This window comes from Solea senegalensis, linkage group LG3 (assembly GCF_019176455.1).
Source record: "Solea senegalensis isolate Sse05_10M linkage group LG3, IFAPA_SoseM_1, whole genome shotgun sequence".
Classification (NCBI taxonomy): Eukaryota; Metazoa; Chordata; class Actinopteri; order Pleuronectiformes; family Soleidae; genus Solea; species Solea senegalensis.
This window is the reverse complement of record NC_058023.1, coordinates 1,749,502-1,765,601: the sequence shown is the minus strand read 5'-3', so window position 1 is coordinate 1,765,601 and position 16,100 is coordinate 1,749,502. Positions and strand designations below refer to the sequence as shown.

At 43.4% G+C, this 16,100-nt stretch overlaps 2 protein-coding genes across 2 annotated transcripts; both read left to right on the top strand.

Annotated features, from left to right (window-relative positions):
* The first annotated feature begins 13 nt into the window (after positions 1–13).
* On the top strand, positions 14–3,562 carry LOC122765994. Its single transcript, XM_044020553.1, has 2 exons — positions 14–77; positions 1,760–3,562. The coding sequence occupies exon 2, from the start codon at positions 1,991–1,993 to the stop codon at positions 3,560–3,562; it is 1,572 nt and encodes a 523-aa protein (XP_043876488.1). The 5' UTR covers positions 14–77; positions 1,760–1,990.
* A 137-nt stretch (positions 3,563–3,699) lies between these two features.
* On the top strand, positions 3,700–15,613 carry LOC122766299 (zinc finger protein 638-like). Its single transcript, XM_044021054.1, has 18 exons — positions 3,700–4,067; positions 5,487–5,548; positions 6,025–6,063; positions 6,154–6,315; positions 6,413–7,326; positions 7,407–7,663; positions 7,916–8,050; positions 8,217–8,344; positions 8,505–9,431; positions 9,518–9,908; positions 10,006–10,068; positions 10,161–12,998; positions 13,115–13,205; positions 13,369–13,485; positions 13,577–13,741; positions 14,144–14,260; positions 14,362–14,483; positions 15,243–15,613. Exons 1-18 carry the CDS (start codon positions 3,723–3,725, stop codon positions 15,315–15,317), a joined length of 6,948 nt encoding a protein of 2,315 aa, XP_043876989.1. The 5' UTR covers positions 3,700–3,722; the 3' UTR covers positions 15,318–15,613.
* The last annotated feature ends 487 nt before the right edge of the window (positions 15,614–16,100 follow it).

Here is a 16,100-nt window from a genome sequence, read left to right as displayed (position 1 = left end):
CTTCCTGTTCGATCGTACATGTACCGGACGAAGACTTCGCTGAATTCGCACCTAAAGTAACAGAAACAACGCGGAAGGTAAGAAACTAAATGTGGCGTTAGAAAAACACGATACGCGTATTTTGCATGAATTTGTGTTCGGAGTTTGTCTCAAAGTTAACGTATTCGTTCGCTACCGACCTTAGCGGAGGCGAACCCGTGTTAGCATTGTTAGCTTCTGTCAGCAGCAGCAGCAGCTAGATCAGGCCTAAACGGTGAACTCAGGTCGTCAGTTCTGTTGCCTCTGCTTATTTCACAGAAAGTGCAAAGTAATTCATTTATTGTGTCAGTAGTGAACGTTCTTTGTCTTAATTTTTTTGTTCATATAGTTTATTAGACAAAAATGTCTTGTACTCAACTCCATCGTAAGTCACTTTGGATAAAAGCGTCTGCTAAATGACATGTAATGTAGTGTAACATTAGGGTTGCCAACATTGTCACTAAAAAGTAAAAAGTATAGCTTTGTGTGTATATACAGTGTATTGTTTTAAGGCATTTGTGATAAAGATAGCAGTTTTGCAGAGGAATAAAATAGCAGTGACTCCCTTCGACATAAAGTGCAGAAGGCTTTCGTGGAATCACCACTGACGGGCTTACCCCACGTCTTTTTAACTTGCCATAATTTGTTGTAGCTGCACAGTCAATTCGTTTTAGCAGGTTTATCCGTTGTAGTTTCATTTGGACGAATTTGCGCGTTTACTTACAGTATACTGAGCATGTGAGACTGATGCGGACACCTGTCATCATCACACTGTGATTGGATGATGACAGGTGTCGTCTATGATTCTCAAGTGTCGTGATCGCACTGCTGCTGCTGTTGTTGTATCATTCAGTGGTTAGATCAGCATAGCAGTCAAACGGGACAAGAGAGGGGACGTCCAGGCTAATACGGGACAGTTGTACAACACAGATGTAGTTTCTTTTTCTCATTATCTCAACGAACAGGTATTTGACATTTCTCTTGTAACAAATTCCCGAAGCCCCCTTTCCCAACCTCACCCTCCTAATTCTAAATAAAGTAATAACAACAGTAATGTAAAAATAAATAAATAATGAACAAGTATATTCTGGACTGATTTTAAAAGGAAAAGGGTCAGTATATGCTGATGTTGACATCCAGGAAGTGGCACCAAACCACTGAGCACCATTAGCAGAAACATTCATGGGGGTTAATATCGGATACACCTGCATTGTGTTTGTGTGTGTATATGTCTGAGGTACATCTTAATTCCACTCTGTTTGAACGCAGATTTTAGGACATTCCCATTTTTGAAAACCCATTTAAAAACACACAGACCACCATTTTTGGATTGTTTATGCTTTTCTCTGTGTTCTGATTTGAACAAACTCTTCATCAGCTCAGGATATTAATTGATGTCATTAATGTAATCTTGGGAAAAGGAAACTGTTTTAAGATGCTTGCGATTCGTTTTTACTCTTGGCCGTTGATTTGTCAGCTTTTCTGAAAAACATATAGTTGTTTTATGATTTGGGTGTTGGTTTTTTCTTACAGCTGTGAACATGTTTTCACTCTTTTATTTCTGCATTGGTGTGTTTGCCTCACTTCGTCCTTAATGCCAGTCAAGACCAGGAATTAAAAAAGTGACAGTGAGGCACAAAAAGTGAACAAGACCTTTCTCATAAAGGATTTTACCCACCCAAGAAGCTGAAGTTCAGTCCCATTCAATAATTTCTGTAATTTTCTTTTTGTAACTTTTCAGCTTTACATCGGTTTAGGAGTGTTGTATCCTTTCTCCTGTTCCAGGGCCTCAACCGAGCCTCCTTTTATGGAGGGCTTGCACAGAGCCTGCTCCTAACTGAGCTGAACACTACTTCCTTGGGGTTTGCTAGCCCACTTTCATTGTTGACTTTCAAGCCTTGAACCAGACCGCCAGCTTCTCCTGATATCACCCTCCCCGAACATTTCTGTGATTAAGACGACTGCAAACACCATGTCTGATCCTCGATACAACCGCTATGCACCGGGTAACCAAAGATCCACCCAGGGGCCCTATGGACTCCCCAGTTTGCATGCAGAGAGGGACCTCTGCACAACTTCTCACCTTGGACTTGGGCCTGGCTTCAGCTCATCTGGAGCATCTCCTGCAACTCCTGCCAACTCTGGGCGAATGATCCCACCGCTGATGGGTCAGGCGGTGAACTACAGGCCTGAACAGAGTCAGGCCAGAATAGATGACAACCTAGAGAGGTCTGTAGACATGAATGTTAGCAGAGCCAGGGAGGATGTGATGTTCCCTGACCGACCAGATCATCAGTCTCTAGGCCAGAGGTCTCACTTTACCAATACTAATGAATATCTTTCTTCAGATCCGGGAACAGCTTCCTATCCTATGTCATCAACCTCTGCTTCTCTAGATCATAGAAACTCTAATGATAAAAGTGGTAGTAGCTCCTTGGACTGGTTGTCAGGTTATAAAATGGCAGTACCTGGCCAGCCCCCTGTTTTTTATTCATCATCTGCTTCATCAGGCTATACAAATGTAGAGAACGAAAGAGAACGTGACATGCAGTCCATTCCAGGATTAGGTGACTATGTCTATCCCGTACCAAGTCAACCTCCTGGTCTATCTGAGACGCATCGACCCAAATATTCCTCTGACTCTGCTGCTAACATCCTTTTGGACTTTGGACTTGAAAAAGAGGACCTGGGATATCTCGTCTCATACCCTCAAGACCAGATGACCCCTTCCAACATTCCATTTATCTTGCACCAAATCAGCATCGAGAAAAAAAAGAGATCTGCTGTTAAAAAAGGAATGGATCATTTGAGTAGTTCCGGTGGGGCTTCAGCTGTTCTTCAGCCCCCTAAAGTAATTGACTATGGACATACTAGCAAATATGTTGGTGGGGTTGCAGATGGTATTGGAAGAACTAGTAACAGTAAGTTGTTGGACACTTATGATAATAGCAGCCACAGTCAAAAACCACAGGTAAACAATATGATGGAGGTAAAAAGTAGTTCCATGGGTTCTTCCCATCAGGGTACTTCCGTTACCAGTGCCATTGCATCATACAGTTCACTACTGAGCTCAGTAGGTACTCCAAGTGATGATCGGGCTAGGCAAATTAACACCCAACCAAGCCAGACTTCTCTAACACACCGTAGTTCTTTTTCCCTGCCAAAGTCAGACACAGACATAAGACTTATGTCATCTAAAGTGTCACAGCCCCCATTGAAACAACCAGATGTAGATCACCAGTCTTCATCAGAAACCAAACCATCCGGCTCACTGTTTCGTGGTGTGCATCCTGAACGCCCCGGTCTTGTGGTTGTTGGCAGCAGTGACACCACTGGTAACAACAATCAAGGTTCAGCCCAGAGTCGAGAGTCGATGGTCGTTGAGCAAATTAAGATATGGCAGAACCAGAGACGGATGCAGAGGAACCAGCAGCCGCAGCAGGACCCGCCGAGGCAGCCGCAGCAGGACCCGCCGAGGCAGCCGCAGCAGAACCCGCCGAGGCAGCCGCAGCTGAACCCCCCGAGGCAGCCGCAGCTGAACTGAACCCCCGAGGCAGAGCCCCAGAGGCAGCCGCAGCAGAGGCAACCGCAGAACCAGCAGAGGCAGCCAGAACCAGCAGCAGAACCAGCAGAGGCAGCCGCAGCAGAACCAGCAGAGGCAGCAGAACCAGCAGAGGCAGCCACAGCAGAACCAGCAGAGGCAGATGCAGCAGAACCAGCAGAGGCAGATGCAGGGGGTCGGGTCAGCATTGCAAATGGGGAAAGGGATGCCGCCCTCAGTCTTCCCTGTGGCACAACAAATTCCTACTTCGTTCGGTGACACAGGTGGTTCAGGTACCAAGAGGTCCTCTGGGTTTGCTCTCCACTCCACTATGATTCCTCCCGCTGAGCCAGTCCCGAACATCGTCCAGTCTCGGATGCCTCCCAGCAGGCAGTATCCAGCACAGAGGTCTCCAACTCCAGCAATGATGTTTGACTACACAGCGTCCACACCAAGAGACTTTCCCCATACCTGCTCTCTATGTTCCAAAGAATGCAGTAACGTAAGGGTGAGTAGCTGAACACACTCTTGATTTCTGTCCGTCTGTTTCAGTTATAAAGTCTTAAAAACCTTGACCTAACTGAACTACAGTTTTCCACCTCCTAATACAATTCTTCTTTTTTTTAATAGATGATTGATGTACTGCAATATTGTAAAAGTCACTTTTTTTTGTAACAATTGCTATTGATTTCTTTCTCTCTCTTTTTTTTTGGCCAAAATGGCAAGCACTGTATCTAATTTAAAACATTTAATTTAAAAAAATCTGTAGAGTTTTCCTTCTCTTGGGAGACCACCTTTCATATTTCAAGAACTTGGCAAAGAAGAACCACTATCGTCATCCCCATAGTTTCCACATCTACTCCTCTTTACCCAAGATGAAGCTGACTCGGACTGTTTTGTTCTGATCCATTCTTGATGGTGATCTGTGCCAAAACAGCCTTCCCTAAACGTCTGGAGACTTTGATACCACTTGAGACTGAAGAGCCAAAATCCTGTGGAATCCAGAGTCCGAGAAGAAGACCACTTTCTTAATCACTGAAGCTGTGACTACATTTGTCATATTTTATCTTCTTAACACTTAAACATATATTAATATATTATATAGCAACTAATTCAGGAGTCATGACTTAAAAACCATTTGAAAACATGAACGCTCTTCTCCTATTCCCTACTTTTTAGTACAATTTTAAGTTTCTTAACTAGTTAAGATTTTATGTTTCAACAGCTTTAGAAACCGAATAATAAAGGTTTTCAGTAAACATTGACTTACACATTTCTGTTATTATATTTTTGTGGAAAACCCCCTGGGAATGTAAACAATTCTTAGATTGTACTGTTCTTCTTTGATGCCACCCATCTTTGATTACGGATCAGCACCAGTTCCCTTAAAATCATCCCTGAAGTTATTGGCCGATTACGAGATGACTCATCCAGTGTCTCCAACCCAAAAAAATAGAATGCGATTCTCTGCCACGGCTTCAAACTGACTGAAAAATAAAGAATTTCGTCTGTTAGCAGTTGTCTTGAGTTTATCAGAAATCTTTTTTTTCTTGCGATGGTAGCTTGGTTCTGAATGTGTTATTTTTGTTTGATTTGCATCCAGGTTTGATCTTTGTTTTCATGTTTATTTCCACCACTGTTGATCTCTGACCTTTTTTTTTTTCCACTGTTTACTTGCTGTCGCCCTAAGATTTAAGGAAACCATGTCGCCTTTGTGTATTTTTTTGGTTTCTTTGACTTGGTATCAACACATTTGCCCTTTTTCAATTCAAAATGGAGGACTCTTTGGACGAGACGAGCTCTGAAGACCTGAGGCGGCCGTAATGATGAACAATCAAACAATTCTAACAATCATGATAGTTGCGTCATTGAAGCTGAATGTATTGATGATTTTCGTCTAATTGTTTTTTTTTCCTCTGGTTGCTAGGATTGGATCTCCCACCAGAACACCAGCCTTCACCTTGAGAGCTGCAAAGTCCTACGGGCAAAGTCAGTCTTTTAAAGCTTTTGTTTCTTGGGATTATTAACACAGTTTGGGGGTTTTGAGAGTGAATACTGGACAGAGAAAGAACAGTCCTGTTGTTAGTCCCTGATGAACCCACATTGCTAAGATACCAGACAATATTTGTTAAGGTCTCTTACATTAATACATACATGCCATTTATTCATCCCTTCATTCTGGCCTGGCATGCATACCTGATCCCACATTCTCTTCCATTCCAAAGTATTGTGCTACCTTCAACATAGTACGTACTGTCGTGGACAGATCTGGATGAAGACATTTGTTATGTGAACCAGTAAATGCAGAATTACTGAATTTGCCTTGAGGATTCCTCAATAATTAGTTTCTGGATTTTCTGACTGATCTGTAGAAATTAAGATATTTAATATAGAAAGTTAGACTCTTGTTGTCGAAAATGTGCTATTGTATGTTGTAACTCATGTGTGAACTAATTTTTCCACAGATACCCGGACTGGAATGGCCAGATTGTTGCTCATCCCAGGTAATTTTTATCCGTAGACGAGTATAGTAACCAAACCAGCTATAAAAACATTTCTCCGCCAATAACTTGTGCGTGTCTTTTTTTGTCAAGTAATGCGGGAAAAGATGTCAAGCCCTCGTCCTCAACTTCCTCACAGGCTTCTTCAGAACAGCGTTGCAAGAAAACCAGCCCTCGTAGGCATCACAGCTCAGAGAGTAGAAGAGAAAAACGCAGCCGTTCACAATCACCGCACAGCTCCAGATACAAGCGCAGGTCTGTGAGACACCCATCGTGATGTCCATGTATCTCAAAAGTATTACTTTAATCAACTGTTGGAAATTAACCTGTGCTTTTTACCTCCACATCTCAGTTCCCGGTCACGATCAAGGAGCAAAGAAAGGGAGAAGAGGAAAAACGAGAGAAGTTCTTCTCCACGGAGGAACAATAAGAGAAGATCCTCTCCAAAAGGGAATGATGATAGAAGGTCTTCTTCAAAGAGGAGCGATGATAGAAGGTCTTCTCCAAAGAAGTGCGATGATAGAAGGTCTTCTCCAAAGAGGAGCGATGATAGAAGGTCTTCTCCAAAGAGGAGCAATGATAGAAGGGCTTCTCCAAAGAGGAATGACGATAGAAGGTCTTCTCCAAAGAGGAGCGACGAGAAAGGGTCTGCTGCAAAGAGGAGCGACGAGAAAGGGTCTTCTGCAAAGAGGAGTGACGATAGAAGGTCTTCTCCAAAGACGGACGACAAGGAAAAGTCTTCTCCAAAGACAGACGATGAGAAAGGGTCTGCTGCAAAGAGGAGCGACGAGAAAGGGTCTTTTGCAAAAAAGAGTGACAATAGAAGGTCTTCTCCAAAGACAGACAACAAAGAAAAGTCTTCTCCAAAGACAAACGAGAAGGAAAAGTCTTCTCCAAAGACAAACGAGAAGGAAAAGTCTTCTCCAAAGACAAACGACGAGGTAAAGTCTTCTCCAAAGACAGGGGACGAGGAAAAGTCTTCTTCAAAGACAGACGACGAGGAAAAATCTTCTCCAAAGACAAGGGACGAGGAAAAGTCTTCTCCAAAGAGGAGCGATAAGAAACGATCTTCACCAAGGAGGACTGACGAGAGACGAACCTCTCCAAGGAGGACTGATGAGAGACGATCTTCACCAAGGAGGACTGACAAGAGAAGGTCATCACCTAGAGGAGGCCATGGAAAAAGATCATCATCAGAACATTCCCCTGAAAGGAAGAAGGCGAGCAGTGCAGAGAGGCTGGTGAAGGAAATACTACAAAAATCAGGTTTGAAAAATTGCTAACTTGAGCAAAAGAATTAACGCACCACTTACATTAGTCTGACACAGTTGTCTCCGTCCCTCCAGCTGCCCAGTCTTCTTCCAGAGAGCCCGACCTCGAAGCAGTCGTCAAAACTCTGGCTCCTGCTTTGCTGGCTGAGCTTGCCAAGATGAAGTCTTCCTCATCGTCATCTTCGTCGTCAACAAGAGGAAAGCGCTCGCAGTCCTCCTCGTCTGCTGGGAGGAAGGGTTCTTCCTCTGCTGCCTCTTCATCATCCTCATCTGCTGCAGCAAAGAAGGAGTCCACCACCACACCACCCAAGGCCAATGTGCAGAAAAGCAAGGTAAGTTCTTCCACAAAGACCTGACTTGGTTTGTCGATATCATGAATTCCACTTTTCAACTGCACTTTGTAACTGCACTGGTGGATGTTCCTCATTCGTCACTACCAAATTATTGCCAAACTTTGGTGCTATTGATAATTGTTGTCCCTACTGTTCTCTAATGATGACAAAGCTCCTGGGGTCCCAACAAGACCTGTCCCATGTCCTTGGTTTGTGATCATGTCTACATTTTGTTTTCTCTCTCTCCCTCAGATGGGCAAATCTCCACCTCCAACCATGGTGAAGCTAAAAGGCGTTCTCAGCTCTCTGTCTCACAGTGAAGTGGTCAGTGCGGTGGAGCAGTTTGGAAAAACAAAATCAGTCGTTCTGTTTCGTGCCAGGTTGGAGGTATGTAAAGAACAGTCAGTTTTTAAATGCTCATTATTTTCAAAATATGACATTTGTAAGTGATTCTTTTTGAAATTGAAATGTACCCTGACTATTTGTTGCTGTTTGGTGTAAGTGCTCATATGGTAGCATTGAGATTTTGCTTGTTCGTGCTTATTTTACGCAGGCAGTCGTGTGTTTCGAGAAAGAGGAGGATGCTAAAAAACTGAGGAGTGCAAGGAAAGTCATCATGAAAGGGATTCCGGTGGCTGTTTTTCTAGAAGAGGATACTGAAACGAAAAAGACTCCTCAGAAGTAAGTTTTTGCTGGCGGTTCCATCTTGTTTGACCAGAATTTTACTATTTTATTATTTAAAAAGACGTTTAAAACATATAAATTCAGTCCAGCAATGACCTTCGTGTTCCATATCTGTTTTCTACCGCTTGACAAATACGCATCTCCCTGTCGTTTACAGAAAACCTGTCGACTCTACGCCTCAAACCACCAAATCCTCAACAGCGACTGCACCAAAAAAGGCTACGCCTGACAAAACGTCGCCAGACTGTCCCGTGAAGCCTTTGTCTTCACCCTCTGAGACCCAAACAACCCAAGCAGGCGAACCTACCAGTGACAAAACCCCTGCTAAAAGCTCAAATGCCATCGATAACGCAGAAGTCTTGACCAATCAAAATGAGACGGGAAACGCAACTGTTGCTGAACCAACTGAAGCAGGGGTCAAAGAAACAACGTCCGCTATACAGGAAATTGAAACACCAATGGAGAATTTGATCTCACCTGAAGGTATAAAAAAAGAACGGGAAGAAGAACAAACTTCAGAACCCACAAACATTCTGTCTACATCCACATCAGAAAATCCCCCTGATCTTAGGTCCGAAGACTCAATGGGTCAACAGTCTGTGGTGCTGCCAGGAAATACAATGAAGTTTGAAACAAGAGATCCGACAGTCTCTGAACTGAACTGCGCGGTAGAACCAAGCAAAGCTGATGGTCAGGAGAAAGAAGCTGAAGACGTTGAACCGATGGAGGTTGGAGAAACGGGAGCTGAAGTAGCGCAGCCCATGGAAGCCACAAGTGGTGCTCCCGACAACTCAGGAGAAAACCTGATGCACACAGAGGCTGTACCAGACGATTCCAGGGAGAGTCAACCACTTACCAGTGCAGATGAGACCAGACCAGATTTGTCTGCATCTGAAACTTCTGCTGTTCCACCTCAGAACACCGAAGTGCCCTCTGACATTAAGACTCCAGAAACCCCTGTTAAAGCATCAGCAGAGGACCCTGAACCAGAGTCTGCTGCACCAGGATTGGAGGCGAAGGTGGAGGCTTCACAACCTTCAAGTCCCACTGAAGACGGCAATTCTGCACCGTCACTCACCCTCGGGTATGTGTCAATATGGCTGCAAACAAAGATAATGTACCAGTGCTATTTTCAGCAACTTAATAACAACCTTCTTTGTTTGATTTTAGTTTAAAGAGCCTCAATGAGCATCTTGAAGACTCAGGTGAAACCACTAAGTCAGTTGATCTTTCCACTCAGCCTCCCCCTCTCAAACTTGGTGATGATGCGGAACCAGCAGCACCTGATGAATCCAGCACTTGTGAAAAAGTCACAGTTGACTTGTGTTCCACCGCTGCAGGTGACAACGGGAGCAAACTGGGAGCAGAGGATGCCTGTGTCTCCACTATTTCTCCAACAGTAAATGAAGATGTGGACTCTCCAGCTGAGGAAAGTCTCACCACATCTAACAACACCGCAGAACTACTTCACGTTGACCAGGACACAGTTGTGGCCATTAAAGCATTAGTTCAACAGCACAAACTCGCCCAAGCAGGCAGGACTCTGAGTGAGGAGAGAGAGGTGACGTCTGGCTTTAACCTTTAACTTACAGCCCTTGTTTTGTTTTTTTTTACCCTTCTATCCACTGACTAATTCCTTGTTAATATTTTCTTTGTAGATCTCCATCAAAACCAGTACAGACTCAGCTGATGAAAAAGATGAAGACATGCCACAAGAAAAGGTAGCTTCTTTTTTTTCAACCCCCCTTTTCTGACAGATATCAGTAGTAATTTCCACCATTCCTTGTTTAAGACTTGCTTGTTCTTGATCCAGGCTCAGAATGATTCTCCAGTTGAGCAATTGTTCAACATGGAAGATTTTGTTACTGTCGATGAAGTCGGTGATGATGTGGGAAAAGCAAATCCAGACCCACATCGACTCTCCTCGTCTGAACAATCCGGTTGTGATTCCAGACAAACCTCAACAAAGGCCTCCTCCTCGTCCAAGTCCACTGACGTGTCCACGAAGAGAATCTCATCCTCCAACTCGAAATCTGTGTCACCCAAAAGATTGAAGGAGTCGTCCGAGTCCACCAAACCCTCCTCCTTTGGTCACAAAGAACAGCGTAAAACAAAGCCTCCGGTCAAAGCAACAACACCCTCAAGTCATAGGACCAGATCGTCTTCTGCTGCATCCACACGGGAAAAGATGGAGCCATCTGTGGAGACTCCCCCTGAGTCAGAGGGTGCAGTTGCAAAGCCTGACCACACGGTGCCAGCAGAGGACACTTCTGTAAAAACTGTTGAGTCAGAAACATCAGAGATGCAACCACCTGCACAGATCATGGATCTGGAGACTGATTTTAAGGACAAGACCGTCAAAGACCTGGAGAAAGGTAAAGATGATTCGGTGGAAAATACGAAGGAGGTGGATGTTGGTGACAATGTACAACTTGTGGAATCATCAGATATTCAAACACACGAGCAGATGGATGATGGGAACCAATCACAATGCTCTGACACCCAGCTGCCTGACCCTAAGAACCTGGTAAACCAGGTCCTGGACAGTATTGATGATGAAAACAACTGTCCCGTGGTGAGCAGTGAAAAGGAACTGGACACATCTTCTCAAGTGGTAGATCATGCTATTGAAGACCGAGTAGGAAACGAAAATGCACCTGAAACCAAAATCGGTGAAGTCATGGATACCAGTTTGAAACCAGAAGAAAATCAGATGAAGACAAAACAGGATGAAGATGAGGTTGAAGGCGGAATGACATCAGCAGAATCCCACAAAAATATCAAGAAGCCTAATGGTCAAATCCCAAAACTTGATGTGAAAGACGTAGACAGTGACGTAACTGAACAAGAAACCTTTGAGATACTGGATTCAATTGATACAGCAGAAGATGACGGTCAAACTCCGTGTGATACAACTCCCAAAGACGACCTGAGGAATATGGACGAAGAGGAAGATCTGTATCAGGTCGTTGATTCTGTTGGAGATCTTCCCACAACTACAGAGACGGAGTCTGAAGCCGACAGCAAGGCACTCAAAAGCAAGAAAGTTGAAGTGGATATAAAAGATGATAAATCATCAAAGAGGAACGTTACAAGGACCAGAGCATCAAAAAGCGAAGAGAACAAATCACAGAAGAAACAGGACAGGACAGTAAAAAAGTATGAAACACGAACAAACAGGGACACCACCACAGAAGTTTCTAATAAAGACCAAGAGTCCGGAGCAGTCACTGACCATATGGTGTATGAAATACTGGATTCTGTTGAAGATGAACCAGTCGTGTCCACCTCAGAAAGGTCTGTGAGGAGAAGGAGTGCAAGAGGAAAGAAGGAAGACTTCTCTGAGTCATCTAAAAAAACAAAGGCTGACGAAGAGCCTTCATATGAAATTTTGGACTCTGTGGAAGACGAGAATATGGCAGAAGAAACAAACGTTACAACCAGATCTACCAGAGGCAGAAGAGAAAGAACAACTAAGAAGGATGCTTTGATTGACAAGACAAAGAAAGAGGACCTGTCAACGAGGAGGCGGCGCACTCCTGCCAGAGAAACGCCAAAGAAAGAGGAGGAACCTCTAAAAGAAGGCACACCAACAATGAAGAAGTGTGACATCACCGTGAGAGAGTCAGGTGAGGAGGAAGCCACCTATGAAATATTGGACTCTGTGGAGGACGAGGTCGTTAAGGATGAGTGTCCCATGACGAGGGGAAAAGGAAAAAGGGGACGACCAAAGAAAGAGGTGAAAACCACTAAAAAAGAAACTGCTCTTTCGAAGAAGGGCAGCAAAGATGCATCTGAGAAAGAGGCTGCTGAAGAAGAGGTGTCTTATCAGGTTCTTGATTCTGTTGAGGATGAGACGGTTGATCAGCCTAGGAGTGCAAAAGGGACCAATATGTCTAAAAACATTGAGAAACACAAAAAAGAAATTCTTCAAGAGGTACCTAAAAATGAGGAGGAGGAGGAGCCTTTGTATCAGATAGTAGATTCTGTGGAAGATGATCAAGTTCTGGAAGAGTCGGTGACTGAGGCAAAAGATGAGATCAGTCCACAAGTGGAGGAACCAGCTGGAGGAGCAGAGACAATAATGTGTAGCACCGTTGTTGTGGGTGCATCTGAAGGTGTGGTCCATGCTTTGGAGAAAGTCAGTGATGCTTCATCTGCCGAAGAACCTTTGAGTCTGGAGAAGACGGAGGGATCACTCAAAGCAGTCGACGATCACAAAGAGGTAACGTCAACAACAAAGTCCCAAAGAGAAACGCCAGAAGAAGAGATGAATGCTCTGGTGAACCTGGATGAAGTGAGTGATGAGGAGGAGGATTACCCAGACGACACGGCTGAAGAAGACCTGAGGAAGAACCAAGCTGTCAAGGAGAAACAGACTACTGCCTCGAGGACGATGGACAAGAAACGAGGAGAGGAGGTAGAGGTCGACGTGAAGGAGCTGCTGACTTTGGATGAGGTTGGAGCTGATGAAGCCGGAGAGGAAGCGACAGCAGCACAGAATCAAGAGTGGGGCGGCGAGGTCACGACTGGAGAACTGCAGGAGCTCGTCACGCTGGATGAGTTTGTAGAAGACGAGGAGGACAAGGTTCAGGAGGTCTCACAGAAGGACCGCCCGCCCAACAAAGAGAGCGACTCCTTTAACATCGAGGTATAAAATCACTTACGCATTAATGATTACGACTCCATTTATAGCCATAAAGTCTGCGAAATATTCATCCTGGAAACAAGTTACGCTAAAGATGTTCATGTCTCTCTGATTATTAGACTTTGGTGACTTTAGACGTAGCGGGCGACAACGAGGACAAACCTGAGAGGACCTCGAGATCTGTGAAACGCAAACACGAGGTGGACACGGGTACGTTGAAGAACTCACAGTAGATCTAACAGAAGAAAACCAAACGTTTTGTATTGAACGTGAATGGAGCATCTCTTAGCATAGCTTTCTCCACCATTATCCTGCTGTAAATTAGTCTTGTTCTTTGTTATTTATTAATCAAAAAAATGTAAATGTCTTACAGTCGAGGAGACCGTGGAATTTGTGACAGTAGACGAGGTGGGAGAAGCTGAGGAGGAGGAAGAAAAAGAATCGCCAAGAACGAGAGGTCGACCCAAAAGGGAAACCAGGAAAATCCCCGGTAACAAACACATCTGTGACACCACGAATTTCAAAGTTTCAAGTATTTGGTTTACAACATTGAAGCTCATTCAGTTTGTCTTTTACCACAGTGAGAAAATCTGCAAAGAATCTGAAAAACAACAGTGCTGAAGACGAAAGACAAGAGCGGGAACCGTCAACATTAGCGAGGAGTGAGAGTCAACACGAGGAGGTCGATGCTCCCCCTGCTGGACAACAGCTGCAGTCAGAGAGCCCGAGCAGTGCAGCCGGTCACGGTACGGAACATACAAACCCCCGCGTTTCCACACATTTTCCATATGTTTGTCACATCAAAGAAATAGATGAATGAATGTTGGTGAGTTCATTATTTGCTTCATGTCAAAGTCACCACATATGCTGATGACAATGTGATTTTTACTAAAACAACGCAGTTTAATCATCTAATTGGGTGCAAAGTTTACAAAATGTGGCTGCTCCCAGTGTCTCCCTCCATCTGTGGATACATATTTTCAAGTGTTTTGACCACTAGGGGGCAGAGTCTCTGACATGAAACCGTTACAAAGTGATGTTTTCCCATTATTGATTATTGATTCTCTGTCTTTTCTCATGTGAATCAGATTCTTTAATTAATAAATTATTATTAAAATGAATAAATTGGTTTTTTTTCCTTTTTTTAGTTGTGAGTAAAAGAAAGTCAGAGCTCGTCAGACCAGAAGCGAAAAGATCTCGTTCTCAGTCTCCTTGTGTCGCTGCCGACTTCAAACTGCCGCCGTTCACTCCCAACAGTCCCCTCGGTGAGCAACGCGGCATTTTAATTGAAAATTAATTGCGTTAAAGGTGTGTTGTTGCTGTTTTTTGTATTATTTTTTACATCTGTGTTTCTGTGCCTCCTCAGGTCAGGAGTTTGTCGTCCCCAAGTCTGGGTTCTTCTGTAACCTGTGTCGCGTTTTCTACCTGAGTGAGAACACGGCCAAGGAGCTTCACTGCAGTGGTCAGAAGCACTATGACAACCTGCAGGTACACACACACACACACTCAATATCTATGTCAGTGCAGGTCTACGATATCTTAAGAACACGTTCACGTCTTTATCTCACTGTGAGACAGGTTTTTCCAACCGGAAACTGACGTTTGTAAAGCACTCACTCTCCCACACCAAACCCCATAGAGAAAATCAGTGATTTTAGCTTGCCGGGACACAGGAGCTGCTGCTCTACTGCTGCCTCTTGTGGTCACTTTGTGTCACTAATTTAAATCACAACAAAGTACTTTAAAAGCCGAAGTGACTAAATAAGACATTTGAACTTATTTATGGAGGCAGCAGTGGATCAAGAACTCCTGTGTGCGGCGATGTTAAAATCACTGATTTTCTCTATGGACTCTGGTGTGGGAGAGTGAGTGCTTTACAAACTTCAGTTTCCTGTTGGAAAAGTCCGTCTAACAGTGAGATAAAGACGTGAACACGTTCTTAAAGATGTCGTAGACTTGTTTTTTTAGTGTAATTAAGGTATTTTATTGGGTTTAAATTGTCCGTAATGTGTTGAACTGTTACATTTAATCTGGCAGGGGTTTCTAGACCAGGTTTAATACGGTCGTAGTCTGGTTCCGTTGGTGTGCATCCTGTGTCTGTGTTAATGTGTGATAACAATGGACCTGAGAAGACCTGACCCTGGTCATGTGACTGAACAGTCACCTGTGGAGTTAGTCCGTTCATGTCTTGAATCCTTGAATCCTGTCTGACTTCATTTCCTGTTTGTCTTTCTCTTTGTTTTTCAGAAACATTACCAGAAGCTTCAACACCAACAGTCGAGGAGTTCAACACCAAACTCTCACGGTTCCTTTTCTGACTGATCTAAACTTCACCTTCTGATCTGTTTCTCTTGTTTGTTTTTTATTGTGAAAACGGTGAATGTGGACAAAGGGAAATATCTGCTGTCATACCTGGTAAATATTTACACTTCTGCGATCACGGTATTAAAACATGAAGCAGGTTTTATCATGAGTTCAGTCAAATTTCACCAAATCTTTGCATTTAACACCACAAAATGTATTATTATTATAACAATAATGCTAACTGAGTCAAAGTTTGTCCCATTTATAAATATGTAAATAAAGTAAATTGCACAACATAAACATCACCTGAACAACACAAAACAGTCTTCATATTTTTTCCCCATAAAAAACAAACCTATTTTCATTATTTTCCAAAAGAATTTCTGTTTATCAGATGTTTCCACTGAAGAATTGGCGCCACCTGCTGGTCTCAACACAAAAATGTTCATTTACCATTATTAGGGAGACGAGTTCGAGAATTATGACTCATTTAAAAATCATTCTTTTTTTTATGTTGTACAGAGTTCTTCTGAGTTTTATAGCAAATAAAATGTGTCTCTCACGACGTTGTTTGATTTTCTTTTTGTTGTTTTTTTAAAAGATTCGTCATGAGTTGAGTTTTTGTGATCTTACGCCCCCTAAAGGCCAAGAGTTCCTCACATGCACAGATATGTAAGTCTTTTTCAGAATCCAATCCAACTTTATTTATCAAGTGCTTTAAAAACAACACAAAGTGCTGAACGTCACGGACAAATCAAAACAGTAAAATCAACGTGTCGTACTGTGTCCAAAGAGTAAAAA

Excerpts from the sequence above, each read along its gene's own strand:
- LOC122766299 (XM_044021054.1), top strand. The coding sequence starts at position 3,723 with ATGCAGCAGAACCAGCAGAGGCAGATGCAGGGGGTCGGGTCAGCATTG. Across the intron at positions 5,549-6,024 it reads TGCAAAGTCCTACGGGCAAA|ATACCCGGACTGGAATGGCC; the intron begins GTCAGTCTTTTA and ends ATTTTTCCACAG. Across the intron at positions 14,261-14,361 it reads CACTCCCAACAGTCCCCTCG|GTCAGGAGTTTGTCGTCCCC; the intron begins GTGAGCAACGCG and ends GTGCCTCCTCAG.
- LOC122765994 (XM_044020553.1), top strand. The coding sequence starts at position 1,991 with ATGTCTGATCCTCGATACAACCGCTATGCACCGGGTAACCAAAGATCC.